General features: G+C 31.9%; 4 protein-coding genes across 6 annotated transcripts; 3 read left to right on the plus strand and 1 right to left on the minus strand.

The window, feature by feature from the left end:
• Positions 1 to 1,730: 1,730 nt before the first annotated feature.
• On the plus strand, positions 1,731 to 3,997 carry LOC125843090 (pectin acetylesterase 8-like). Its single transcript, XM_049522321.1, has 12 exons — positions 1,731 to 1,860; positions 1,945 to 2,027; positions 2,117 to 2,246; positions 2,330 to 2,409; positions 2,493 to 2,579; positions 2,694 to 2,818; positions 2,896 to 2,956; positions 3,046 to 3,099; positions 3,215 to 3,292; positions 3,397 to 3,502; positions 3,615 to 3,760; positions 3,905 to 3,997. Exons 1-12 carry the CDS (start codon positions 1,731 to 1,733, stop codon positions 3,995 to 3,997), a joined length of 1,173 nt encoding a protein of 390 aa, XP_049378278.1.
• Positions 3,998 to 6,145: 2,148 nt separating this feature from the next.
• LOC125841245 (pectin acetylesterase 8-like) lies at positions 6,146 to 11,060 on the plus strand. The gene is made up of 12 exons (XM_049520332.1): positions 6,146 to 6,274; positions 6,645 to 6,727; positions 7,401 to 7,530; positions 8,037 to 8,116; positions 8,225 to 8,311; positions 9,196 to 9,320; positions 9,459 to 9,519; positions 9,609 to 9,662; positions 10,091 to 10,168; positions 10,279 to 10,384; positions 10,633 to 10,778; positions 10,932 to 11,060. Exons 1-12 carry the CDS (start codon positions 6,166 to 6,168, stop codon positions 11,022 to 11,024), a joined length of 1,152 nt encoding a protein of 383 aa, XP_049376289.1. The 5' UTR covers positions 6,146 to 6,165; the 3' UTR covers positions 11,025 to 11,060.
• Positions 11,061 to 11,144: 84 nt separating this feature from the next.
• Positions 11,145 to 16,608, minus strand: LOC125841256 (uncharacterized). 2 transcript variants are annotated; one of them, XM_049520342.1, is made up of 6 exons: positions 16,379 to 16,608; positions 16,089 to 16,162; positions 15,927 to 15,996; positions 13,469 to 13,578; positions 12,822 to 12,936; positions 11,145 to 11,400 (listed from the first exon to the last, which is right to left on the minus strand). In XM_049520342.1, exons 2-6 carry the CDS (start codon positions 16,147 to 16,149, stop codon positions 11,316 to 11,318), a joined length of 441 nt encoding a protein of 146 aa, XP_049376299.1. In that variant the 5' UTR covers positions 16,150 to 16,162; positions 16,379 to 16,608; the 3' UTR covers positions 11,145 to 11,315. The 2 variants fall into 2 exon arrangements, with proteins under 2 accessions (XP_049376299.1, XP_049376300.1); XM_049520343.1 differs by lacking the exon at positions 15,927 to 15,996 and having other exon boundaries at positions 13,469 to 13,573.
• Positions 16,609 to 19,599: 2,991 nt separating this feature from the next.
• Positions 19,600 to 27,944, plus strand: LOC125841237 (uncharacterized). Of its 2 annotated transcripts, none has more exons than XM_049520322.1 (6): positions 19,600 to 19,921; positions 20,303 to 21,361; positions 21,684 to 21,878; positions 21,981 to 22,114; positions 23,698 to 23,808; positions 27,670 to 27,944. In XM_049520322.1, exons 1-6 carry the CDS (start codon positions 19,751 to 19,753, stop codon positions 27,713 to 27,715), a joined length of 1,716 nt encoding a protein of 571 aa, XP_049376279.1. In that variant the 5' UTR covers positions 19,600 to 19,750; the 3' UTR covers positions 27,716 to 27,944. The 2 variants fall into 2 exon arrangements, with proteins under 2 accessions (XP_049376279.1, XP_049376278.1); XM_049520321.1 differs by having other exon boundaries at positions 19,601 to 19,921; positions 21,960 to 22,114.
• Positions 27,945 to 27,996: the final 52 nt, after the last annotated feature.

Below are 27,996 nucleotides of genomic sequence, written 5' to 3' on the forward strand. Positions count from 1 at the left end.
CTTGCCTATATATATTATCATTACAATTCGTAATTTTTGAATATTTAAATTGCATCTGTATGGTACACTTTGTGTATATGTACTTAAATAAGTTCCTCCATTATCGACAAGAGACATGTGTGACCAATAAATTTCAAATGTAAAGAAAAAAATTGTATTCAAAATATATATATATAGAAACATTAATATTAAGAAACAAAGAATTTAATGCACAAAAGCAAGCAAACACACACGACAGAGAAGTCTTAAAAGAAATGTTGCCCACCTTTTCTACTAATATTTTGATATTTAATATCGGTCGGTTTGGTAAAATGTATAAGAATGATGTTAAATAAAGTGTATTAATAATGTTTTCATTAACAATATATGTATTAATAATACTTTGCATTAAGTATACATAAATTATTTATTTATTTATTAAATTTTAATTAAGGACCGAAAATTCTCTTGTATAGATGAATCATTTGTTTGGTCCCTATTCACTCAATGGTTTCAAATGGGACATTAATAAAGTTATCATTAATATGAGGAAAATATTCTAATAATTAATATCGTTCATGTTTCTTCATATTACCCAAATGTTATGTACCTCTATAACTCATAAGAAACTTTCTCTTCATAGTAACTTAACTCTAAAGATATTTTGCTCTTTTTTATCTCTTTTATTGATCATTCATCACATTATTGTATTTGCTTTCATATTTTGATAAAAGGTCAAAAATATAAATGATTCTTTATCCAATTCTTTTACTAGCAACAACTTCTAATTGTTCTATCCATTTTTCTTCTTGAAACTTATATTATGCAGAAGACTAAAGAGGCAATTGGGGTGATCATTAGTTTTATAAAGGAGTGTTTTGATGAGTATTATAAGCATTTTATGGAGTTCTTTATTTCTCAAATGAAAATCGTCATTGGGCTTGTCATAAGGTATATATTTTCTCTTTCTCTATGTTTTATTAACTTCGTTAAGGTTACTTTGTTCTCTTTGTTACCATAATTCAAATTTTGGCATACTTATTTTTGTCATGTTATACCTTTAATTGGGTTTCCAAGCAAAAAGAGATTCTCCTTTTATATATATCTATTAATTATTATAAGAAAAATAGATGTATAAAAAAAATTAGTGTGATTATATGCACAGAGTCCAATTATATAGTGGATATGTGAGTATCCCTGTTGATCTTCTTTTGTAGAAAAAATCTTCAATGAATGAAATCAAGTAACCTTATTACAAAAAAAGGTGTTTGTTGAGTGAGATTGTCTTTTGAACCCAAGCTCCTTGTATGAGTTGGGTGCTTGAGCACATATTTCTATTTTTGGTTTTACTCATTGCAAATGAGAGATATTGCAGTTTTTGTGATTACAAGTTACAACTATAAGTTGTAACATTGTTGAATATCATTTAATTGCCTAAATGATTAATGATGATATATGTCATATCTCATCATATGTTACTGCTTTACACTTATATGGAATAAAAATATTAATATGATGTACTTTAATTTAACTTGTGCAAGACATTTAGGCAAACATCTTACAATAAATTTAAGGCTTAAGTGGTTTGAGGACATGGTTTTTAATTTATTGAGCTAGTTAAATAAGATCAATGTTCATCGCTTTTAATAATTTGAGCTTTTCTTGATTTTAATTCTAAAATTTGGTAACGATGCCTCATGCCTAATTAGCCCTTTTAAGTATAATTTACACTTGTTTTTGTTTGCCGTAGGATGACAACATTTGTGTTGGCTTTGCTAGCATTTCTAGCAGTATTTTGTACAACTCATGTTCTCAGCAATAAACATGATTCTTTGTACGTTAATATCACAATACTCCAAAGTGCAACTGCCCAAGGTGCAGGTAGTATACATAAATATATAATCTTAATTAATTCCTCAAAGAAAACTAATCAAATAATATTCATTTGTTTTAATATGTCAACAGTATGTCTCGATGGAAGTCCACCAGCATATCATCTGGATAGGGGATATGGAACTGGACTTCGCAGCTGGATTATCTACTTGGATGTTAGTTACCAACTTAATTCTTCTTAATTTTCAATCAATTTTCATATATTTAACATAACTAATTAGATAGTCCGGAGAAAAAAATTCAGGGAGGTAGTTGGTGCGAAAGTATCCCGGATTGCCTTGATCGTTCAACTACGTCCTTAGGTTCTTCCAACCATATGAAACAACGAGGTTTTTTCGCTGGTGTACTTCATAATACTTCTAAACAAAATCCAGGTGATACACATGACTATTACTAATTATATCTGTGAATTTTTAACCCACCTCTTCTAACTCCAAAACATTGTTGGAATTGGTAGAGTTTCATAATTGGAATAGGGTGAGGGTGAAGTATTGTGATGGTTCATCTTTCACTGGTGATGTTGAACAAGTTCACTCTGTAAGAAATATACTACATATGTATATATTATTAATTTCGTAACATTTTTTTGATTAAATTATCCAAATAATGTATATTATTAGGAGAACAAGTTGTATTTTAGAGGGGCAAGAATATTTAAGGCTATTATGGAAGATTTATGGAGCAAAGGAATGAAAAGTGCTGAAAATGTAAGAATATGTACTTACTACTCCCCTTATACTATGATATCTTCTATCTTCTTATTTTTTCAAAAAATAAATAAATCCTACTTGGCTAAATGTTGAATATAAAAATGTTGTTAGGCAATTCTATTGGGAACATCAGCAGGTGGGTTGGCAACAATCTTGAACTGCGACAAATTTAAATGCCTCCTTTCAGAGAGTGCTAAAGTAAAATGTGTCGCAGATGCTGCCTTCTTTATCAATAGGTCAGCACACTCTTCTTATTTATGATCTTAGGAAAATTCGTTTCTCTTTGGCACGTTCATGATTAATTATAATGCAGCAAGACAATCTATGGTACTTCATATATTCAAGAGATGTATCGGAAAATTGTTAACCTACATGTGAGTCACATCTTTTTTTTTTTTTTTAGTAATTTTGATATGCTTAAGAAGTAGATATCAGGATGAATCTTTTCCTCTTTCGTTATCAGGGATCAACTAAGAATTTGCCGTCAGCTTGCACGTCTGTAATGGAGCCAAGTCTGGTAAAAGCTTTCAGAACAAAAATAATTTCTTTAATTATATACTATAGTAGTATAAATATTTCACTCTAATTATAACATTATATATATATTTCCTAATTGATGATATATGGTGCAGTGCCTTTTCTCTCAGAATGTTATTCCATACATTCAGACTCCACTTTTCATAATCAATTCAATTTATGATTCCTGGCAGGTCAAGTAGACAAATGCTAATTAAATTTTCTCGGTTTTAATTCATTCTTTAGCTTCTATAAATATAAATTTAAACGAAATTAATTATTTTGTACACTGATCCAGATTAATAACACTTTGGTTCCTCTATTCCTTGATCCTCAACATGCCTGGACGGATTGCATCAATAACATAAGTAGATGCACATCTAGCCAACTTATAATTATTCAAGGTTAACATTTCTCTAGTGATTAACTAATGTATACAATACGACATCACATTACACGTGTATAATGACTCTTCTTCTCCCTTAATTTTTTTTAGTATGTTTTGTTATAATTTAGCTTTTGGAGTGAAGTTCTTGAAGACATTCAATAAACTACCCTCTTGTTGTACAAGGGGTTATTTCCTCACGTCTTGCTATTCTCATGGTGATCTTCGTTTTCCAACATATTGGTTCAGTGCTAGCTCTCCAAGGTTACTTAATAAGGTAATGTTTCATTTGTTTTAGACATATAAAGTTTGAACATACACATTCTTTTTGTTTTTTCAAAATTTATCATGTGCCTATTATTCTTATTTTTGATGAGTTTCGTAACAAATTTTAATTTATCGTAAAATGTTACGTGTGTAGACAATTGCAGAAGCTGTTGCGGATTGGTACTTTAAGAGATCAGGGTTTCAATATGAAGACCCTTACCCTTGTGCTAGAGATTGCAAATTATAATAAGTTTATGAAATTTTATAGTGAATAGGCTTGCCGATGTTGTACCTCCTGCTTATTTGGTGGTACGTAGTTGTTGAGGATTAGCTAAGTTGGAGTTGAAGAAAGTTTTTGTGTTACACCTTTGAGTCATATTAGATTTTAGTACATAAGTTTCTAGTTGTTTTGTTAAACATCACTTAAGTTTAATGTATTTCAATTTTGTCCAATATTAGTCCATACTAATCTTTTCCTCCATCTTATGTCTTTCTCATGATTGGTTTAGTAAATATGACACCTTTAAAGTAAGTTATCTTTGTCCTAGTTATAAAGAGAGAGAAATTCATAAGATTCAAATACTAATGCATGCATCTTCATTAAAAAAACAATTAGATAAACATCAAGCCAATTAGTGATAATATTTTCTTTCTCTTTCAAAAGATGTAGACCTTAATTGATTTTATCTTTTGCTCTACGATAATTTTAATCTAAGTATTTTCGTTAATTACGGCACGATGCTTAAATCAATTAGCATCCCCTATCTAAATAATTGTCAATGCATAAAGTTGCATTAGACGAAATTGTGGGCACGGATTTAACGAACGTGAATTCATGGTATTTCTATATAATTATATTTTTTAATTAATTTAATATTATTTATTGGCTCCGTGCCCTCAAAAGACGTAATGGTATACATTATTGAATATTGAGTTATTTATCCCGTAAAATATAAATCAATTTTATTTAATTCTTTCTCTTTTATCCTTTTTAATAATTCTAAATTCAACTTTAAAATTTGTGGAATTTTATGTAACGAAATTGTGCGAGAGACAAAGGCTTATGTTATGAATGAGTCTGAATAAGTATTACTCCATCTCCATCTGTCTCTAATTACTTGTTCACTTTTTCTTTTTTAGTTGTCCCTAATTACTTGTCAATTTTGACAAATTAAGAAATTAGAACAAATTTTTTTCCTCTATTATACCCTCAATTTATTACTTTGAAAAATATAGAACTTTTTGAAAATCTTAAGTTTTTAATTCATCTATTTCATAATTAATAAGGGTAAAATGGTAAGCTCACTATATCAATTATTGTTTTCTTAATAGGTGTGTCAATTCAAAAGTGGACAAGTAATTAGGGACAAAGAGAGTAGCAAATAAACCCAACATTAAACTATGTGATTATGTTAAAGATTCAAATAATCAGATTAATGAATAAAAATCTTGATGGATAGTCAGATAATTGTCCTTTTGATCTTGTTCCTACAATCCCCAGTCAATTGTGGCTTTAGTATTTCAGTGTAATTGATTTATAATACACATTAATATTCGAAATCACCAAAAGTAGCTTCTACTTAAGTTTTTATCTTTATTTAGATGCGGAAAAGGCTCAAAAATAGCTTTATTCTAATAGAAATGGTTCAAAAATATCCTCCTTACACTTAAACTTAAAATGTCCTTAACATTTTTTTGGCTCAAAATTTAGTTAATAGAACTCTGATGTAGAATTTAATTAACAAGTGGTCAATTTTCATTGTTCCAGCTATTTTTTTGTTGTTAGATACTTGTATCACAGATTTATCTGCCTAATAATAAGATTGAAACAAGTTTAACACTATATTTTAAAGGTTTTCCAAAATTATCTAAATTGGTACTACTTCCTCTGTTCCTATTTACTTGTTCATTTTTGACTTAGCACACTTATTAAGAAAATAATAATTGACATAATGAGTTTACCACTTTAGTCATATTAATTGATAGAATTCCAAAATCATTTTACTCATTAAAGAGTTTTTATCTTTTTCAAAAATATTAACTCTCTAAATAAATTGAGGGTATAATAGGTAACAACTATTATCTTTTATTGATTTGTCAAAAAAAAAAAAACTAGAAAAAATGGACAAATAAAAATTCAAAATTATACAAGTAAAAAGAGAGATTATTTTGATATAATCATGAATTTAATTCCCCTTTAATTCACTGTCAAGAATCGCAATTCACAAATATTCCATTTATGTCTTTAGTTTATTATACCTTATTACTTGATATTTTTTGGTCAAATAAAGATTTATTACTTGATATAAAATCAGTTTCTTTGTAGAAAAAACACACACACTCTCTATATATGTGTGTATTTCTTCTGCCCATAATTAGCAATATTATTTATTAAGAGAAATTAAAAATAGAAGAATGGTGACCAATTTTTTGTTCTTTTTTGTTTATTTGCTGAATTTTGTTACAACAGAAAGTTCCCTTGTTAATCTCACTATACTTCAAACTGCTGTTGCAAAAGGAGCTGGTGATTTTCTACTCTCTTTTAATTCCATTTATTTTTTCTTCTTATTTTTTTGGCTTGGCTGAAGAATGTTTCTCGATTCATGTGTTTGTACTTTGGGTTAAAAATAAATATAAAAAAATTCGAATGTTTTTTACACTTTAGGACGTTTCTCGATTTGTGTATGTATGTGTACACACATGGAGGTGAACAAAAACACAAACAACTATTCGTTCTATCTATTTATTTATATCTATTTATCAATCTATCTGTTCGAATTATTTGTTGACACTTCTCTATTGTGTGTACACATATAAAAACGTGCACACGCACATTTGTATATATTTACTGGTTATTTATTTATTTATTATTAATGTTGTGTTTATTATGCTAGTTTGTTTGGATGGAAGTCCACCAGCATATCATCTTGATAGAGGATCAGGTACAGGAGTGAATAATTGGGTAATATCAGTTGAGGTTAGTTTTGGTATTTTCTAAAACTCAGTTTATCTTTATGGAATTTATTTCAATAATAATGAAAAAACTTTATATTTTCCAAAACCAAATCTCCATCCTTGAGATAATTTATTAAATAAAAGTGTACTTAAAATCAATGAAGATGATTTATTAGAAGGTGGATTTCATAAGCAAACAAATACTATTACAAAAGTATTTATATATTATTAGCAAAATGTTATGGAGGCAGATAGGGATGGGGAGTGTGTGAAAAATAAAGATGATTTTTGAAGGTATAATAACTAAATGTCTAAATTTAGATATTTAGTAGAACTTTCTAGAATTATTTAGAGTAATATCTTGAGTACTTGAGTGGAGGTTTGGGGGTGAAGCGAGCGGGATGGTCCAGGGGTGGGTCAAAACAATAAACTTTAGGATGTCATTTATGCAACTTGTTTTTTCTATTTCCATTAGGAAGTCATTTTCCTTATTTTCAATAAGCTTGTTTTTCAAGAGAATATGTTTTTCAGACATTAAAAAAAAATAAAAAATAAAAAATAAATTTTTTTTTTTTTTATATATATATATATATATATATTTCTTCGGATTAAACACACTCATATTCTTGTGTATTTCTTCTATCTTAGAATAGCAACTTTATTATTAATTAAATGTTAAATTTTGGATATTTAAGGGAGGTGGATGGTGCCAAAATGTTGCACAATGTCTTCTGAGGAAGAATAGCAAGTATGGCTCTAGTGCAAAAATGGAAAACCAAGTTTATTTCTCTGGGATGTTGAGTAATGAACAGAAATTTAATCCAGGTAATCTTCTAATTTAATTTTTGATTCATTTCACATTTATTAATATTTTTTATTTTAATTGGGTATAGGAAAAGGGAAAATAGTGAGGGGATTACAAGATGGGAATCGAACCTCACCGACATGGTGAAAGTTCAGGTAGCCAAATAACTGAACTACTAAGATTTCCTTCTTTTATGTATATATGAAGCTTAGTTTGATTAAGGGCAAGTTACACATTTGGCCGATCGATTGATATATAAAAATAATTACATTTACTAGCCGAATATTAGAAAAATACACAATTATACATTAACGATAACCTTTCGAAAATAGTCTTTTTTTTCTTCACAGGTACAATGATTTGTGTACTTTTTATCCTTTCTAGATCCCACTCGTGGAATTATATTGGGTGGTTGTTGTTGTATTATACATTAATATACAAAAAAAAAATTATTATCTTGATGAACGGATATACAATATAAAAATCTCTTTCATTAATACAACTTTGGTGTTTTTGCAATTTGTAGAATTTTACAATTGGAATAGAGTTTTTGTTAGATATTGTGATGGAGGATCCTTTACAGGAGATGTTGAAGCAGTTGATCCTGTAAGTTACATTAGGTATATTCTTCAGAGCTCTTAATTTGTTAATTAGTACTAGTAATTATAATAATTAAAATTTTGTTTTTCTAATTAAAACTCCAAAATTTGACAGGGTACTGGACTTCATTATAGAGGGGCAAGGATATTCAAAGCTATTATGGAGGAATTATTGGCCCAAGGAATGAATAAATCTGAAAATGTACGTATGATCACATTCAACTTTTTACTTATATATATATATATATAGGCTCTCTGCAGAAAAATATTCGATGTTTATATTAAAGTTATTTTTAACATGTCATAATAAATAAACATATTTTATTTTGGGAAAATTATATATAATAGCAAATTATTAATTCAAATTAAATGTTATAAATATACTTTGATTTAATTGTACCCTATAGCAAACTATTGCTATTTTCGCCACTCTCCCTGGTGGAATCTCGCTCGCCACTCTCGTTTGGTGGCAGTCTCGCTCGCCTCTCTTGCTTTTATACAAACACAAATGTATAAAATGTGTTTGTGTTTGTATAAAGCGAGAGGAAATTGTATAGATACATATATTTTCGTTCCCCTCTCCAAGATCTCGCTCGCCACTCTCCCAAATCTCGCTCGCCACCCTCGCCTCTCTCGCTTATACAAACAGAAACGAAATGTATAAATTACGCTTTTGTTTGTATAAAGCGAGAGAAAATTGTATATACACATGCAATTACATATATCTTCGTCCTATACACTTATAATTATACAATATAAATATTTCCCTGCCCATTTTTCTTTTGTCTTTCTCTCTTTCTCGTTTTATACATACACAAATTATACAATTGATCTTTGTATACAACTGTTTTCTTTTGTATATGTATAGCGAATTATACAACTGCTTTCTTTGTATATGTATATCGAATTATAAAACTGTTTTCTTTGTATATGTATAGCGAATTATATATATATATATATGTTTGCTATGGAGCGCAATTATGCAAACTTTGTTATAGCATACAAATATGAATTTTGTGTTTGCTATATGTGAAAATTGCTCTTTTATTTTTAATGTTATTGACTTCAATAGTTATAAATTGGTAGGCTATACTCTCTGGATGTTCAGCAGGAGGATTGACAACAATTTTGCATTGTGACAATTTCAGAATTTTATTACCAAATAGTGTTAAAGTTAAATGTTTTTCAGACGCTGGCTATTTTGTTAACATGTAAGTATTCTTTTTTTCTCATTATTATTTTATTTTTGGTAATTAAATTCTCAAAATTTTATGTTCATAGTCATTACTCCTACCTTTTATCGATTTAATTCTTCATACTATTAACAGTTTAATCTGTATATATTCCAGAGAGGATATTTCAGGGAAACCATTTATTCAACAATTCTTCAATGATGTTGTCACTTTACATGTATGTTTTATTTTCCCACTTTTTCATTGTCTATAATTTTGAAAAATGTACTTTTTGCTCTTATATTTTATTTTATATTTTGATTTTAGGGCTCGGCCAAGAATTTGCCTCCATCATGTACTTCAAAGTTGGAACCAGGTTTGGTAAGTGTAATATAATATATATCAAGAACTAATATTTGCAGGGTAATCGAGTTAATTGAGTAGGGGATCTCTCAAATGAGGATTCTCAAGTTCGAACCCCTGCATCTTTTCTTAATCAAGCTCTTCGTACGAAACTTGTGTACTGTGATTATCTCTCCTATGTGATTTGCATACTAATTTACACTAGAATAAGGATAGCAATGTTGGTTCCTTGTCATGAAAAACATAATATCAAGAACTAATTTTTCATTCAACAACATTATAGGATCTTGTTTACTAATTCCTCTGTGGCAATAACAAATTTTACCAATAATTATTTTAAATTTTGGAGATTAATTCCTCAATGTTATTACATCTATTACGAATTAACAAACAAATTAATGAAATTCCAAATCTAAGATTATTTTTTTTTAATTTAAATGGTGCAGTGCTTTTTCCCTCAAAATGCGGCTCAACAAATTCAAAAACCACTTTTCATTATAAATTCAGCATATGATGGTTGGCAGGTCAGTTTATTATATTTTTCAAATATGTTTCACATTATTTTTTTCCTTTTTTTCCTTTACATATTATTAGATTTTTTCCTGAATTTTATATATATTTACTTTAAATTAAGGTAAGGAACATTTTGGTGCCACGTGGTACCGATCCTAAGGGTGCATGGAATAACTGTGGAGCTAATATAAAAACTTGTACACCAGATCAGCTCAAAGTTCTTCAAGGTCAATAATATTTTCAAATTTTTCGATTCGTTATATATTCATCAATTTATTTATATTTTCCTTGATAAGCCTTGTGCAGAAAGCATCCTGCGAAAGCAGGGTTTGGAGAAGGTTGCACCCCAAAGAGTGATGTAAATCGTCTATTTTAATGGTGTTTCCATAAGTCACATGGAGATGACTTAATTGTTTCTCCAAACAATATTTGACTGAATTTGTTTTAAGTAGTAATTTTTGGACAATTATTTTAGGTTTCAGATTGAACTTTTTAAAGGCATTGGAAGGTCTAGGGCCATCTTCAACAAGAGGATATTACATCAACTCTTGCTTTGCACATTGCCAAACTCAAAAACAAGCTAGTTGGTTTGGTCCCAATTCACCTAGATTATTCAACAAGGTAAAGCTAATTAGCAGATTTATAGTCTCTTTGGACAAGTTTTTAGAAGGCCAAAAATGTTTCCTTTTTTCAAAAATACTTTTGAGAAAAATATATTTTGTTTGTTTACCTATATAATTTTGTTTAATTTGTACTCGTTTTTCTTTGTTACAGACAATAGCTGAAGCAGTAGGAGATTGGGTTCTGGAGAGAAATCAGTTTCGACAGATTGATTGCCCTTATCCTTGTGACAAAACATGTGGTTAAGCCAGTCATATAATAAGTTTACAACATGTCTTTTTCTATTATGAGATTTTATAGAGGGAATTGTGACATAGGAAGAAAGAAAACTTCTTTGAATCAATGGGATTGTATCATCATCATAGAATTTTTATGTCTGTTAAATCACAAATGCCATGAAGACATGAACTAGTTGAGGTGATACAACTTTGCAGCTCAAGAAATACTGATTTCAACAAAAAAAAAAAGTCCTATTCATTCAGATGCAGAGATCATGGATCTATGTAACATATTTTGAATGACATATATAAGAAGCAATCAATGATTTCTTCGATTAAGTTGCCATGAAAACTGATCAAGAACTACCATTGCACGGGATGCTGAACCAATAGAGCCATCATACCTGTATAATCAAGTAAATTCATGGTTCCAATGAGTCGAATCCCAATTTCAAGTAAGCATGTTTAGACTAGTCACTACAAAACTGTGCAGGCAGCAAGTTTTCTGTTAAAATGGGGAATGACAGACTTCAAGAGCAAACTTTGATTTTGGACCTGAGCACATAAGACCCTCATTTACTAGACCTAATAAGTGCTTTAAATTCAATAGAGAAAAGACTCAAAACTAATGTAGTTAAGACAAGAGGTTCACGTGCCCCACAATCTAATTTAGTTTTAAAGAATCCAAACAACGTAAAATCCCTCGTATACCAAAAAGCATCATCAATGAGTAGCAAAGGATAATAGAGAAATGTCATCGTCTAGCTAGCTGAGAAGAAGTGCAACAATTTTTATTAACCCTCCCTATGAGCTCCCACCTTTTTTGCTCCCCTGGTGACTCCAACCCACATCCTTAGGATTGGATAGTTTTCCGAGAGACTTACACATCCAAACTCAATCCTAAACCAGACAGGCCCGGTTAAACTCAAACATAACCATAGAATAAGCTTCAACTACCATCCAACTTAATGAACATCAATGCCTCAGAGTTCCATTGATGAATGACGAAAGAGGGACTTTTTATTTATTTTTTGATAAGTAGAAAGAGGGATATAACCCAACAATGAGGGAACGAAATAATAGAAACTCTGAGCATATTTTGTAGGCCTTTCGAGATCAAAACAGTGAACAATTACTTAGCTCGATGGAGAGTTGCAAACCAAGAGAGGATGGAGAAGCCAATGGAACCAAACTTGTATCTTTGTGAGAATTAACACCGTCGCATTTAGTTAACTTTATGCTTCTTTTAAAATGTGACTAAAAGAGCTCCAATAAATGAATATTTGAAGTACTGAGATAGATTAAAGAGGGACAGCCATCCGAATATATATACATGTAAGAGAAGACCAAACAAATTGATTCTCCAAAGACCTTAAACTTAGGAACATCTTGAATGAATTTAAGAAACGATCAACAAAGGGCTATGAGGGAATTTTATGGAATCTTAACAATCAAAAGAAGAATTTGAATGAATCTTATTGTTATTTATAAATGTATTTCTTTAAAATATACCAAGTCCTACATAGAAACTTTGTCAATAATGAAGAAGTATCTTCTTTCATGCATCAAAATCGAAAGAATCATGGTATGTTCCAAAGCATTTCGATTAGTCACTACACCATAGATAGTTGTGCTGAATTACCTGATGAATATTGGAAATACTACCCAGTATACTAGCTCTTCCCACTTTGTTTCCATGACAATGTGACTTCTAGAATACAGACTAGAATTTGGCCAGGATTATACATGCATTATCATTATTTTGGGTCTAATGGAATGGTGGGAGCAGATTGGACTACTGTAACCTAAGTATGGAAATACTTACAATCCAATCAAGAAGAATGCCCCTGTCTGCATCAGAATAGCACCTTCACCAGCAGGTTTTGAAGTACTCATACTTCTTGCACAGAACCAACTCTCATGAATTGATGTTACAAGATCTGTCAACAAAAATGACAAAGCTAGCTTTTAAGCGGTGTTTATTTTCAAGAAAGCAAACCAGCTGTTCTTAAAAAAAAATTGAGATAGATTTTTTTTTTTTAAAAAAAAAAACTGTGATAGTTCTGATTTTAGTAATCCTTTCTAAAGAACTGCAATAACAATAAGAATAAAAAAGTAACCAGGCGTGACAGTTGGTGTTTTGCTTGGCATTATGACTGAGTGCACAAACAATGCTGTCAAACCCTATAAGCAGCCCAGCACGCAGCCACCACAAAAACTATTATTAAGAAAAGATAGGTATATTGCATTTACTCCTCAATATCACACGTGCAAGAGGCAAAGTACGAACATGAATGTAGGTACCCCATCACTATCTCTACACATTTAAACCAAAGTGCCAGCTCCAAGCTTCAGAATTTTGGAAAACCACAAATGGGCATACAGTTCAGATGACAAGTAAAGATAAAATCCTTCCCAGAACCCAAAGTTCAAGCATGATTAATTTTTATTTGTAAACAGCAATAAACTCACATTGATTTTGTCCAATGACAAAGCTCTCCTTCTGCAGTTTGTTTCTCTTGACAAAGCTGATGAGTTCACACATTTCGGTTGGATCTGCCATTATACCTTCTTGCTCTGCACTACATGCATAAACACAAGCCTTTAAACCTACCCCATTTTCTAGAAGCACAGAGCAAAGCGGAAAAAAAAAACAGTTTTGCACATAGTGACACTACTATAAAGTCTCTAGAAAGAACTTTTTCTTTTTTTGCTTCTTATCTGATCTTCTCGTCCCATATCAGAGGAAAGTATGTAAAGTTTCTTATGTTACTTCACGACTAAATCATCGGTTGTTTTCGGAGTGCAGCTATAAAAGTTGAAAGTTGAAAGAACCTTAAATACAGAGTACTTGGTCTATTTTTGGAGCACTTGTGATGTTCATATATGTCCAGATTTAACGAACATTGCAAAAGCATTTTTTTGCACAAAGCAATCAGTGTAGGGGTCGTTTGGTAGAGTGAATTAGCAAAAATAATGCATGCATTAATTATATGTATTAGTAATCCCTTGTTTGGTGCATTTTTTCATGCTATGTATAACTAATGCTTGTATTAGTTATACACTCTATTGTGTATTGAGAAGTGTATTACTAATACCATGGATTTCTAGGTAGGGATGGCAATGGGGCGGAGCGGGTGAGGAGCAGGGCAGGTTTTACCTTATGCGGGGAGGGGCGGGTATGGCTTTATGAAGTGCAGTCCGGGGCGGGGCGGGTTGAAACTTCTTTTAAGGAATGTAAGGTGGGTGCGGGGCGGGTGCGGGTTGTGGAAATTGCAACTCCCTCTCAATATATACTCGTCACTTTCTTCTACTTTCTTTTGCTTCAAGTTTTTGGTGGAGTTCGCTTTACAAAACTTAACATTGTTTTATATAATTATATTTTCATTGATATCAATCATTTATTTAGTTCTCAATGAAATGTTCTACAAGATTTCAACTACTCAATTTCACTTAATTAGTTTCTAATATTGAGAAAAATATTTATAAGTTAGTCCAGGCTTCTCTCTTTAGTTACTTTGTCATTGCTTTTTTTCAAATATTTTGACACTTAAGCTACACTATAATATTCTGGAAACACTTTAGCTACACTATAATGAAGCCTTATAATTTTCTTGAAATTGTATTATTTTGTGTTTGACAAAAAAATAATTTAGAAACCAAATAAAACATAAGCTTGACCCACAGATTCACTAACCCCTTCTATTAAACAAGAAAAAATTATATCTATCCCCAACTACATGATTGAGACAATGATCTCTCTCTATATGTATATGCTAGTAGGAAATAGTATAACAGTTACAAGCTTATTTATTTAGCAGAAAAATAAAAAAAAGTTTTATGAATTTTATTTGTTGTGTGAAACTCAATTAAGAATAAAACAAACTATGCGGGGTGGAGCGGAGCGGGTCTATGTGGGGCGGATTGAAAACACAATTTTTTGCTATGTGGGGCGGAGCGGGGCGGGTTAGTATGTTTGCGGGTCTATGCGGGTTTGCCCCGCAACCGCCCGCCCCACCCCATTGCCATCCCTATTTCTAGGTATTAGTAATGCAAATGACTTAATACATGCATAAATATGGTTAAAGACCCAATTACCCCTCAAAAGTACTTTTACATCTTTTCCACCATAATTGTTAAGGATACTTTTGTAAATAAATATTTTTATACAATGCATACTATTTTTAATACACCAAACCAAACAATGCATAACTAATACAAGAATAATTAATACATGCATTACTAATGTTTGCATTACTAATACACTCTATTGGGTATTATTTTTATACACTCTACCAAACGATAATGTACAAAGCTTGGATACTGGGTCTTCTTACTGTCAATAAGTACATCTTTTACTAATCGAAAAGGACCCGTAGAAAGCCAGTACTTACTGCACCCAAAGATTGTCAACTCTGAAGTATAGGACAAGAAAATGACACTTGAACTTTGATTATTTAGCATTTTGTTGTGGATACCCCCAAAGCAAGATCTTTAACCATGTGTAGGCTTCCAGGATCAGAACAAGGAGAATGATTGTACAGCTTCTCTTCTAAAACTACAGTAAAATCTCAAGTCTCAAGGAAAGATGATCAAAAAGAAACCCCAAGAATGACAAGTCAAGTTGCTTATACTGAAGTGGACAAGACCATTTGTTATAGTAAAAGAAGAAAAAAAGATCACTTTTATCAAAGTACTGGTGGTATTTGAACTGAGGCAAAAGGGTTTGATCAACAGTCACGTAAGTTAGGGCAAGATAAGAGCCCTCTTTGGCCAAGGAATTCCTTTTGGAACTTATTATGCTTATGTAAAAAAATTATTACTAGTAAAAAGTAATTGCATTGTTCTAAATAACCAGTTTAGCTACCTCAAGACATACATTAACAGAAAAGATAAGAGCTATAAATGGTATTTCCACATTTTCCCTTACATGGTAGACATCAGACGAGAAGGGGCTAATGGGTCGTAATTTAAAAGCAAAGCAGCCTTCAATGGTTGACCTGAAAATGGCAGAACCCATCTCAGCTGAATTATACATGTTAAAGTAAAAAAAGAACACATAATCTTCTTCAGCAATGTTACATTCACAGACCTGAACCAACATTGCTCGAAATCGATTTTTCCCAGATTTTATGCACAAATGCCCACTCCATTATATTGCTCTGCCTGCAAGAAACAACACACTCACCTCGAAATCATTTATTCTAGAGAAACTTTATGCAGATAAAAGACATAAATGAAAGCAATTCACCACCAAAAAGATACATACATAGACAGATAGAAGAGGTTCTCAGAGGAATTTCATCAAACAGGAGATGGGCACAAACAACTTTCCTCAGTATAAAACAGACGAACTAATTTCTGATTCAAAAACAAATATACCTGCTCGAAACTTGGATATAGCAATTTCAGTAGAGCACCAAAAATAGCAAAAATGGCGAAATATAACCAAAACAAATTTGATTGACAGAGCAGACTCCAGCAGAGTTGTAATTGGGGTGAAAATGGCTCAAGTGCACAAATAACCGGTTTGCTCACAACTTTTTCGTACATTTAACCATAGTAGACCAAGGTTACAATTTACCAATATTTGAAAAAAAAAATTGTTATGATTTTCTTATATGAAATATATAATTTTTTAAGTAAAATAATCTGGAAAACTTTGTTTCTTTTTTCATTTTGTAAGTGGTTAATATCTTCAAAATATTTGCAAATGAAGTTTGGTAATGCGTGTACATGTAAACTTTTGACATATGCATCACAAATTTAATTTGATAAAGCTAAACTTCGTATATTTGTTTGAAGTTTTAGACATAGATGTTCAATATTAATATTTTTTAAAAAAATTGAACTATTAATGTTCATTCTTACTCATGTTTCAAAGAATTTTCAATAATATTCACGTAATTTAAATTTGCTTTTTATATTCAAAATCCACTTGTTTAAGCTTGTAATAACAATGATGATTTTAGATGATGCTTTAATTTACTCTGTTAAAATTGAATTGTACATATATGAGTTGTTGACATTATTTCTTTTAGACTTTGCTTTAAATATCATACTTCAATTGTGTTGTTTTACCTGAACTTTGTCTAGAATAACTATCAAATAATTATTTTTTTTGCAAATTGACTATAGGTTAAATGGGAGCGTCAAAATAGAATGCCCCACTTTTTGGTCCGCTTATTTGAAAGCGACTAAGAGTCATTTTCACGTAGCTTTGGTTCAAATTCCAAAAAAATTCTATAAAAAAATTCTTGAAGATTCATCTACGTATTTAAAAAAAAATTAAAATATAATTATAACTCATAAAATTATCATAATATTTTCTTATATCACCTATGAAATTACATCATTATTTTCTCAAGGCTCACCCATGAAATTATCCCATTATAGATTTCTTTATACTTTTGGGATTGAATTATTTTTGCAAGTATTACCCTTGGAAATTTCAACCATAAAATTATCTTATTGTCCTTATACTAGTGCGGGTTATCTCTCCTATGTGATTTGCGAGCTATTGCATAGGAGCAAGAATTTTACCCTGTGCGCACTCAAAAGATAGCGACTGCGGGTTTCCATTGTCATAAAAAAAAAAAAAAATTATACATTAGGAATTGTAAGTGTTGTATATACTACTCATAAATTTTATTCATAATAATTAGATGAGTGTTAATAAATTGACAACTGTCCTAAAGCTATAAGAAACACATATATGAAGAATATTTGCAATTTTTTTGTACATTAAAAACCAACTTGATCACAGCTTTCCTTGTCCAGTGAATGAATGGACATTTATTAGGTTGTTGGCAAAGACACTTTTCAATGTCAGTTCATTTGAATTCAGTATTTTTCAGGCGAAGAGTAAATTGATGCGTAAATATTTATTAAACTTTCAACAAATCTTATAATTAAACTTGATAGTACAATTAATTTAGTATTTAAGAAATTTTATAAATTTAAATTTTATATTCACTTCTAGATGAATTAAGTAGAGCCCTCCACCCAGTTGATTGCAAAATTAAACCACTACACTTTGTTTAGTGTTAATGTGAAATAGTTTAATTTTTCATATAACCAAATATTATTTTTATACATATATATAAGTCTACACTAGGCTCTAAGGAGGCCTTTCGCTATCGATGTGGATATGACAAATGACCTCCCATCGATCGAAAGTTGCTTTAGTTTCAAGTTTGATAAAATTGTCAATCCAAACACACAAGTATGGTAGATTTAATTTCAACGAAATTTATAACACGTCAAAAGTTTTGGAGGTCTTTTTCTTGATTTGCTTTTCAAGGAACAAATCAATAAATGCAAAAAAAGCAGTGGGCTCTTGGCCCATTTAATCATAGTACAATCTCAGGGCCTACCAACAATGACACAAGTCATTGATTTGGTTAGACAAACAAGTACTACCAAAGTTATTTGTGTCATTTGGAACCACAACTTCACTCTTTGATGATAAGATCAATGAAATTGTAATTTGGTTAGTGTAATTGTTTTGAAATGAGAAAAATAAATATATATCTCAAGTTCATATCTTTTGTTTTGAGATTGTGAAAGATATTATTGGGAAAAAGAATCACATTTTCTCAAATTATTTTTTCTTTTTAGTAAACAATTACTTTTTTTTTGTCTCAATTTAAGTTCCTTTTTTCGTTTTGATTTGTCCCCAAAGAAATGTCACTTTTTATATTTAGGATCGTTTGACCATGTGAGATGAAATCATGATATGAAAATCATATGAGATGAATTTAAAGTTTTGTTTGAACGTGCAATTTGGATCTTTAAGTTCTATTTTTTTACTTAGAAATATAAATCCCTATAAGTTATGAAAACTATCAAAATTATCCCAACTTTTTAATACAATCTTACCAAATAAGTAAAAGTTCATAACAAATACATTATCACAAAGTAATTTTTTAAAAATACAACATTTATTGATTGAACTTTAGTTTCAATAAAAAGGTAAAATTGAACCTGAATTGTAGTACTGTATCATCATATTAATTTTCTAAGAATATTTCATCACTCATTTAGTTTTCTTGCAAGAAATTATGTAGATATAAAACTATTGATTTTTTTGACAAATATTTTGTATATCAAAAATATGAAATCGTGATATGAAATTTCTAAATCAATTTTTTTTTGAAGAATATTATCTCAAGATTTGAAATCACGTGTCCAAATGATAATTTCAAATCACGAAATGAAATTGTATATTCAAACATCTACTTAATAAGTTTTTCAATTCTAACATTCTATCTAATTTAAAAACCTTCTTAAATTTCACATTTAATTAAACTAAAATACTTTAAATTGAGATGAAAGAGTAAGAAAATCTACCAAAATCCAAAAAGATAGAGAACAATCATTCTAAAATCCTAAAAAAGAGCGTTATCACGCCACACACAAGACAAAGTAGTTGCATTTGAATTCGCGCTATTACTACAATGCCAGCAACACTTACACAGCCAAAAGGGCAACACAAAAACATGTATATACCGTTAAACGGCAGCGTCCCGACCAAGCTTGAATTTGAATCCCCAAATACTGCCACAAATAACGCCCATATGCTTCTCTTTTCCCCACCCCCACCACCCTACCCCACTACTCTCTCACTGCACTAATCCATGAAAATGAAAATTATACACAATAAATTTGTATAAAATAATCAAAATCCAACTATTACATTCAAATTACTGGATCTGAAACTCCTCATTTGGATCTACACTTTTTCTACTTGAAATGGGTACGAGTAGTAGCAAGAATAATGCAGTTGATTCACCGCTGCCACCGTCATCTCCGGCGGCTTCATCTTCATCATCGGTGGTCGTTCGGAGATCTCGATCCACTCGGAGAAAAGTTTTTCAGTCCGCGTGTCTCGGATCTCGCGATTCTGAAAATGAACCAGCACAGGTTTGTTTTATATGTTTTTCTAGAATTCTGCAGCTTTGATCATGCTACATTGTGTTTGTGGCTTTATAATGACCTACAATAGGTTAGTGATCTGGAAAAATGTTCTTTCACAATATATTTTAGGCACATTATGAAACGCAATTTTGTACTAACTGGTTTTCCGTGTATATTTGTTTTTTAGTGGTTTAGTTTAGTGCTAATGGACAATAGATTGGTATTTTTCTAGTTCTGCATCTATAGGCATGCGTAGAGGTTGTTCATTGTGCTTTCATTGTTGTACTTTTGGCTCTACAATGGTTAGTGCTTTGAAAAAATTGTACATAAACTACTAAACTTTTGCCATATGTGATAACGTTTTTGATTCATAAACTTGTATTTCAGGCTTTGGAAACTCAAACGAAACGAAATGAGGGTAGTGGTGCTTGTTTGAGTGAGACTAAATCAGGAGGAAGAAAAGGTGAATGGTTTGGAAAGGTTAAAATTAAGAAGCATGATGAAACATGTGTAGCCTCCAATGTTGAGATTGATGATTGGGATGAATCACACTTATCTGATACAATTGGTAGGAAAGGTGATGCTTCTTCTCGAGCTTCATCATCTAGATCATCGAATCTTTCTGGTCGTTTTCTCCCCCGGTTCAATTTTCGTCCTGGAAACATGAGCTTCCGGCTGAGCAGAGCAAACAGTTTAGGGTCAGCAAGGTCCCTTTTTGCATCTTCACAGAGGTTTGCTACTTCAATTAATGAGGATGAGCTTCGGCGCTCAAGTTCGTCAGGTAGATTCACTGACAGAAATGAAAGGCCACAGAATTGTGACTTCCTTCCTAGTTGTTTCAGCAATCAGTCTCCTAGCCAATGCTCTGAAGATGTTACTTCTAATAACTTAGTATTCACTCCTTCAACTGCTAACTTCTCTGATAATTTCACGGATGAGCCACATCCTGCTTCCAGAAGAGGTTTGTCAGGTGACAGACATGATACTGGAGTAGAGTGTACTGTTAATTTATTTTCTCCAAGAAATAATAATTATACTGATGGTTTCGAGACAAGAGTTTCTGACAGAAGGAGTGCAGCTCGCGAACCTACTGAAAGGAACATCAGTATCAGCAGAACTCTGAGTGTTGGTAGACTTCGCGATAGGGTTGTTCGAAGATCATCATTTCCTGATGTTTGTTCTTTTCAACGGGAAACGGAAACTGGGCATGCTAGTGAGAATAGTATGAGACAGAATTTAGGTGGTGAATTAAGTTCGGTAGCATCCGAAGGGAATGACTTAATTCTATCAAATGCTTCTGGCTTTGCATCATCTGGTGCCTCTACCTCCTTGTATGGGAGCCAATATTATGCAGTTGAGAGCCCAAGAGGAAGAGAAACAAGATATCATGATCTTCTGGAGCATAGGTCAAATTGGCTAGAGCGGCGAAGAAGAATAAGATCTCAGGTCTGTAAATATCTGCCTAATTTCATTGTGCTTACATTTAGGTTATATGACAACCCCATATAAGCAAGAGGGTAATAGTGTGTTTTGCTTTAAACATGAATGCAATACTTCTAATCCTGTGTGTCACGTGTTTGGTGGAACTCGTTGGCCATTACTTCCAAAATAATTCTTAAAAAAGATATATCATTTGGTATTACTTTTTCAAACAGAATAGTAATCTGAATGTGCTTGAAAAGCATATATATGTACAGTCCCTCTAATCATGTATAGTTTTGAGACAAGACATGATTTCTTGACAAGGACATATTGGTCAACTTTTTAGGTCTATGCCCTTCAACGACTGGGAAGGCGCTTTGAGAACCATTCTGGACATGAGAGGTTTTGTGTTTTATCTGGTCAGCATCGAACAGGTCACTGTACATGTCGTATCAGTAGCCAAGGAGCTAACTTAGATAGTGACAGTAGTGCCAGGGCAAGCATCTCAAGAATTGTTATGCTGGCAGAAGCTTTATTCGAGGTAATGTTACCAATCTGTTTTACTTCATCAACATCTACCTTTTAATCATCAGTACGAGTTGAACTTGGATACTCATTTTAGGTTCTGGATGAAATTCATCAGCAATCAGTTGTATTATCATCCCAGCCTTCTGTATCCTCAATTGGATCTGTTCCAGCACCCAATGAAGTTGTTGAATCCCTACCTGTCAAATCATTCAACAAAATTCGTAGGAGTTCGAATGACGAAGTTGCACAGTGAGTAGAACTTTTTACTTTTTGCCAGATTATTGCACCTTTAAGATTTATTATGTATGTTATTTGGTTCCAAGCAATCTAACAATGCTATGTTTTTGTTTCATTGGTTCCTTTTCTGCTTGCACCATTTATAGTTTTGTATTCTTTCTGAGAGAGTTGTTAATTTGATATAGCACTTTTTGGAAGTAAATGTAAATGAATTTCCAAAAGGTTATGCAAATTTTTAGGGGAAAAGTAGCTAAAAGAGGTACTTTTTGCTTGGTGCAACCATTGTAATTAAATATTGCAGCTATGTTTTTGGATTTTGTAAGCTCCTTGAATTTTGGATCGGAGACAAAGGAACGTGTAGGAGCTCCTGCAATTGCATCTCTGGTTGCTAAATAACTAAAAATTCAACTTGTCTGATAAAAAAATAGCTAGAAGATACTCAGGAGATTGAAGGAAAATCACTGAAAAAGAGTAGCACTTCTTACTAGCATGATTAATTAGTAGTCCTATGGAAAAGGAAACATTATGACCAATGAAAATAGGCTCAATGGCCAGATGAGTCTTGCTTAACCCTCTTTAGTTCCTTCTATACTGCATTCGGCAAATCCCAAAATGAAAATCTTTCTTCCTCTGAACGAAGGTGAATATAGATGTATCTAAAGGTTTGTTATAGAATACTGATTGAAGAATGTTGATGAATGTTGTGAAAGATAAGCTTGACGTATCTTTATTTTCTGGTTTTCCAATATGTGAGAGGATCTGATTTTTATTGCTCTCAGTGTGGAATTTGAATTGTGCGAGGCATATCAAATAAACCAAACTAGCCAGCTCACTTGGCATTAGTTATATTGGAATAAGAAGATTTAGAGCCATTTAATGAGCAGATCTTTGCTTCAGCTAGGATTTCTACCATTGTATTCTTTTTCTTTTCAGCATGGAGAGTTTGCTTTGTCTGAAATGCAAGCACGTACACCTGCACGAATAGTGCTTTGGCATACTGTTCCGAACTATATAATTGATATAATTGTATCTCTAACCCTAGAAGAAAGATGTGTCCTTGTATATTTGATGATACCAACACAAACAGTCTAACACCGTGAGAATGCAATGATTCTAAAAAAAGAAAGAAAATAATTTAAGATACTGGGAAACCTCTCAACTCCAAAGCATTTGCAACGAAGTACCAATAATCTTAAGGGTCTTCTCTACTAGTATTTTGCTGTCACTTGTACTTTCATTAATTTATTCTGAAATAGAAGTTTTAAAGAGTTGTAGGTGAAAGTAGTGGTCTTTTTTCATGCTCAATCTGCTGCTAGCATAGGATTTAAACCTAGAAATAATCTATTTGGTTATGCCATCCTGGACTAAGTTAAAATAATCATTACTGGTTGTCTGGGAGTAAATATAACACGGTTGGGTTCTTTATGTTAAAACTCTTTCATATTTTGTTTATTATCTAATTCTATATGTAGAGTATTTAAATTTTTCCTTTTCTTTCTTTCATTCTTAGTCAAAAAATTGATTCGTTAGGTGGTCTTGTTAGCTTGATATGGCCTTATTTCCTTCATGTAAACTATTTGGCTTTATTTTGATAGATGTTACATTTGTCTGGTTGAGTACGAGGAAGGAGATATGTTACGAACACTGCCTTGCCATCATGAATTTCACAGGACTTGTGTTGACAAATGGCTCAAAGAAGTTCACAGGTATACTTTCCCCTTTTGTTTTGTGCTGCTATCTTTCAGTCAACTTCAAAATTCAGAGGCTTCTCATCTATTTGTTTCATCCAATTTTCCTGTAGACTGAAGTTACAAACTTCAATCTAGCCTTTCCTCTTATCATGATATTTGGCAAAGAGATGAACAAAAATGTACTTGAATATGATTTGATTAGATGGAATCTGTTTAGGACTTGTTTCCTAACCAGTTTAGGGAGTTTCCCTGGTTAGTACCCTTCTGCCTCAATCTTTCCGTCGCCTTTGCTACCATACTAAAGCAAAAGTATCACTTTTGAAATCAGAGTTCATCAACACCCTAGGGTGTTGCTTAGTGGTCCATGAAGTGGGTGAAAACTTTGGAGACCCCGGTTCAAATTCCAACCTAGATAAAAGCACTAGGTGATTTTTTCTTATCGTCTAAGGCATAACTGATAGAGATAATCGGTCTCTGTACATGTGAGAGATATCAGGACTCAGTGGACTAGTCAAGGTGCACTTAAACTGGCTCAGAGACCACTCTTATCTGGAAAAAGACGAAATTAGAGTTTATATTACAAACCTCCTCAAGGTTTCTTCTTAGAAAGCTACTCTTCCAAGGTCTTAGTATATAGTTGGAGAGAAATTTTGAGAAAGATCTTTGTGTACAACCTATGGAATAACAACACACTATGATTATTGTAGGTTGATAACTTGATATCATGTTATACATCCAACCAAGATATTTTTTATTATAAGAAGTTTGTTAAACCTAACAACACACCTAAGAAAAGTCCAAAGCCAAAAGGGCAAAAAAATTGGCCCAAAATTCCGAAAGGGCAAACAAATCGCAGAAGAAACCAAATGGGTAAAGGCGCAAGGGGACCTTGCGCCTTTCCCCTTACGCTGTTAAAGGTGTTAATTGACAAAAGGAAGGTGCACTGACACACCGACCTTGTAAGGCGCACTGGCACACCGGCCTTGTAAGGCGCACTGACACACCGGCCTTGTAAGGCGCACTGACACACCGGCCTTGTAATGCGCATTGACACACTGGCCTTGTAAGGCGCATTGACACCTGTGCCTTTGCACTGTTGAATCAAATCAACATTATAAAGATTCAAGACCGGAGGAAAAAAACAAAACCCTAAGTAAGGGTTGCAAAGTTTTAAAAATAATTTATATTAGACTTCAAATTGTCTTTATGGTATTCGATAATTGGTCTCAATATTAATTGAATTTCATAGTACATGATAATTTATAATATTTTATTTAATAATAGAAAAATAACTAATTATTTATTTTAATAATGATTTTGATAATTATATATTTGAAATTTATTAAAATTGTTGTACTTTGCCATCAATGTTATATTAGTGATAATGATAATATGACATGACAATTTATATTATTTTTAAAACTTTGCAGTGTTGATTTGAATCAACACTACAAAGATTCAAGATCGGAGGAAAAGAACATAACCTTCAAGTAAGGCACATGGGTTCATGTGCTTGAGCCTATGCGCCTTACTTTAGGGTTTTGTACGGTGAATCTTTGCAGTGTTGATTTGATTAAACACCGCAAGGTTTAAAAAAAGATTATATTTGACTTCAAATTATATTAGACTTCGGACTCTAATATGAATTATTTTTAAAACTTTGCAGTGTTGAATCAAATCAACACAACAAAGATTCAAGGACAAAACCATAAAGTAAGGTGCATGGGCTCATACACCTTACTTTAAGATTTTGTTCTTTTCCTCTGGTTTTGAATCTTTGCAATATTGATTCAAATATAAATTGTCATAACATCATTATCATTAATATAACGCTGATAGCAAAGTTTTAAAAATAATTCAACGACATTGAATTATTTTTATGGTATCCGATAAGTGATCTCAATATTATTTTATTTTCACAAGATAATTTATAATATTTAAATATTTATAATTACATATTTGAAATTTACAATAGTCATTGTTCAAAAATAATGGATTGAATCAAATCAACACTTTCAAAGTAAAAAAATATAAAAATACTCCTTAAGCACATGAACTCATGCGCCTAATAAGGCTCATGCACCTTATACCTATTGATTTTTCTATATATACTACTTTCACTTGCAAATTCATCATATAATTAGATTTCTATTCACATTAGATGTTCCTACCACATTTTCTTTATTACTAACTCATTATTATTTTTTTGATATGAAATCTACATTAATAATTACTTATGTTAGATGCTACTCGAAAGGTTTTAGCACGAGTATTAATGGAAAGTTCCTTTTTGAAAATAAGATATCCAAGTTACAGCAAAATCATTTTGATGGAAACAATCATGTTATGTCTTTTGTTACAAGGCGAAGAAGTTAAGAATGTACAAGGCTAACACATGCCATGGTAATAATGATTTACGTCCTCCTAGGACAGGCTAAAGTAATGGTTGTTGTTGAAGATAACAATCATGTTAACAACGAAAAAGATGAAGATATTTTTAAGAGTACTTCAGTTAAGACTCCAACAAATAGAGAAGTCAAATATTCGTACAAGCTAGGTGTTTCAATAGTAGAAAGTTATGAATTTTTTCGGGTTCATTTTGAGGTTAGGATGATCTCACTTTTTATGTTAAGAATACAAAAAAAAATGAGTTGATCAACTATAAAATATTTTCCTCTATTGCAAGGTGCAGGTGTCAGTGCACTTTACTAGGCCAATGTGTCTGTGCGCGTTCCTTTTGTTGGTTAACAACGTAAGGGGTAAGGTGCATGGGCCCCCTACACCTTTACTCCTTTGGTTTCTTCCGTGATTTGTTTGCCCTTCTGGAATTTTGTGCCAACCATTTTTGCCCTTTTGGCTCTGGACTCCTAAGAAAGGAGTGGATATTGTTGATTGTATACACCTACTAATATCTCTTAATTAAGATATTACCAATTACAAGAAACTATGTAAAGACAAAATCCAAAACATATCCTGTTTCTTAGAACTTATGCAGAGTTCAATTTGAAGATGATGGTAAAATATCTTGAATGTGTCATACTGTTTCCACTCAACTGATAGAATCTCTAAGACATGCAGTAGAAATTGTGAGAAAACCTTTTTTACTTTTCTTGCTTTCACGTGTGCTGCTACAATAGCAATATCACAAAAAAAGTTTTAAGAAATACTCTTAGTTCATCACATGCTTACTTGTGGTTGAGCAGAGCAATTCGTTAACGAAAAATCATGAAGTTGTTCCACTGGATGTTCATTCCCTTAAATGAATGTAGTTGTACATGATAATTGTGAGAATAGACGAAATAATTAGTGGTCGTGGCTACAGATGTTGTAAGAGGCGGAATTCACAGTGATAGAAATAAACAAGAGAATGATAAGGGTTCTCAAAATTATTCTTTTAAAATGGGTAAAGATAATGTATGTCATCAAGTATGGAAGGTCATTGACCATGTACTTGTTGTGCCTCTGGATGTTTTATCAAGTTAGATCTCACAAAGAAACATGGTAATATTCAGACAAATCTTGCGTTCAATGATAATGACTTTGTAGGCCTCATAAATATTCATCTAAAGCTGAAGGCTTCGTTGAGGATCATAAATGGAAAGTTGATCATCATACCAGGAAAAGAAATTAGAGCTGCCCATGAAGATTGCTTACCCCCCAAAAATTTAGACTTGGACAGGATGTATAGTTCCTGAAGTGCCTGCAACATGATATCTGTACCCTGCAATCTGTGGTCACTAGTTTTTTAGTTAATCTCTGAAAGCAATAAGAGTGATTACAATCTTGTCTTGTCTTGAGATAATTATCTTTTTGGTTTTGGCAAAAAATTATCTTCTGCTAAATGAAACTGGAGTTAAAATTGTTCATTTTATGTAGGGTATGCCCATTATGTAGAGGTGATATCTGCCATGGGAATGTTTGATGTTGCTTTCCTGGATATCCTGTATTGTATTATGGATCCCCTTGATAGTGTTGCAAGAAGAGTTGGCGCCAGGAGTAACTTCACATGTCCTGAAACTTTCTTCGATACACTTGATTATGCACAGTTTGAGAGTTTGGTCCTGTTTCAATGCAGTTATCCATCTCTTTTGTTGTAATTGTCTTCCTTTACAATATTCATTTGTGATAGAAACCTATAGTTTCCCATTAAAGATGGATCAACTACTTGTGCCATACCAAATGATCTGGGCAACGTTTCCATAT

This window comes from Solanum stenotomum, chromosome 10, assembly GCF_019186545.1.
Source record: "Solanum stenotomum isolate F172 chromosome 10, ASM1918654v1, whole genome shotgun sequence".
In the NCBI taxonomy this organism is placed as follows: Eukaryota; Viridiplantae; Streptophyta; class Magnoliopsida; order Solanales; family Solanaceae; genus Solanum; species Solanum stenotomum.

Coding starts and splice junctions, on each gene's coding strand:
- LOC125843090 (XM_049522321.1), top strand. CDS start 1,731: ATGACAACATTTGTGTTGGCTTTGCTAGCATTTCTAGCAGTATTTTGT. Junction 2,410..2,492: donor ATGTTGAACAAGTTCACTCT/GTAAGAAATATA, acceptor GTATATTATTAG/GAGAACAAGTTGTATTTTAG. Junction 2,819..2,895: donor GCTGCCTTCTTTATCAATAG/GTCAGCACACTC, acceptor ATTATAATGCAG/CAAGACAATCTATGGTACTT.
- LOC125841245 (XM_049520332.1), top strand. CDS start 6,166: ATGGTGACCAATTTTTTGTTCTTTTTTGTTTATTTGCTGAATTTTGTT. Junction 6,275..6,644: donor TGCTGTTGCAAAAGGAGCTG/GTGATTTTCTAC, acceptor TTATTATGCTAG/TTTGTTTGGATGGAAGTCCA. Junction 10,779..10,931: donor CACCTAGATTATTCAACAAG/GTAAAGCTAATT, acceptor TCTTTGTTACAG/ACAATAGCTGAAGCAGTAGG.
- LOC125841256 (XM_049520342.1), bottom strand. CDS start 16,149: ATGGAGTGGGCATTTGTGCATAAAATCTGGGAAAAATCGATTTCGAGC. Junction 15,997..16,088: donor TTCGAGCAATGTTGGTTCAG/GTCTGTGAATGT, acceptor TGCCATTTTCAG/GTCAACCATTGAAGGCTGCT. Junction 13,579..15,926: donor TCTCGTCTGATGTCTACCAT/GTAAGGGAAAAT, acceptor TTATGCATGTAG/TGCAGAGCAAGAAGGTATAA.
- LOC125841237 (XM_049520321.1), top strand. CDS start 19,751: ATGGGTACGAGTAGTAGCAAGAATAATGCAGTTGATTCACCGCTGCCA. Junction 21,362..21,683: donor GAAGAAGAATAAGATCTCAG/GTCTGTAAATAT, acceptor TCAACTTTTTAG/GTCTATGCCCTTCAACGACT. Junction 21,879..21,959: donor TGGCAGAAGCTTTATTCGAG/GTAATGTTACCA, acceptor TACTCATTTTAG/GTTCTGGATGAAATTCATCA.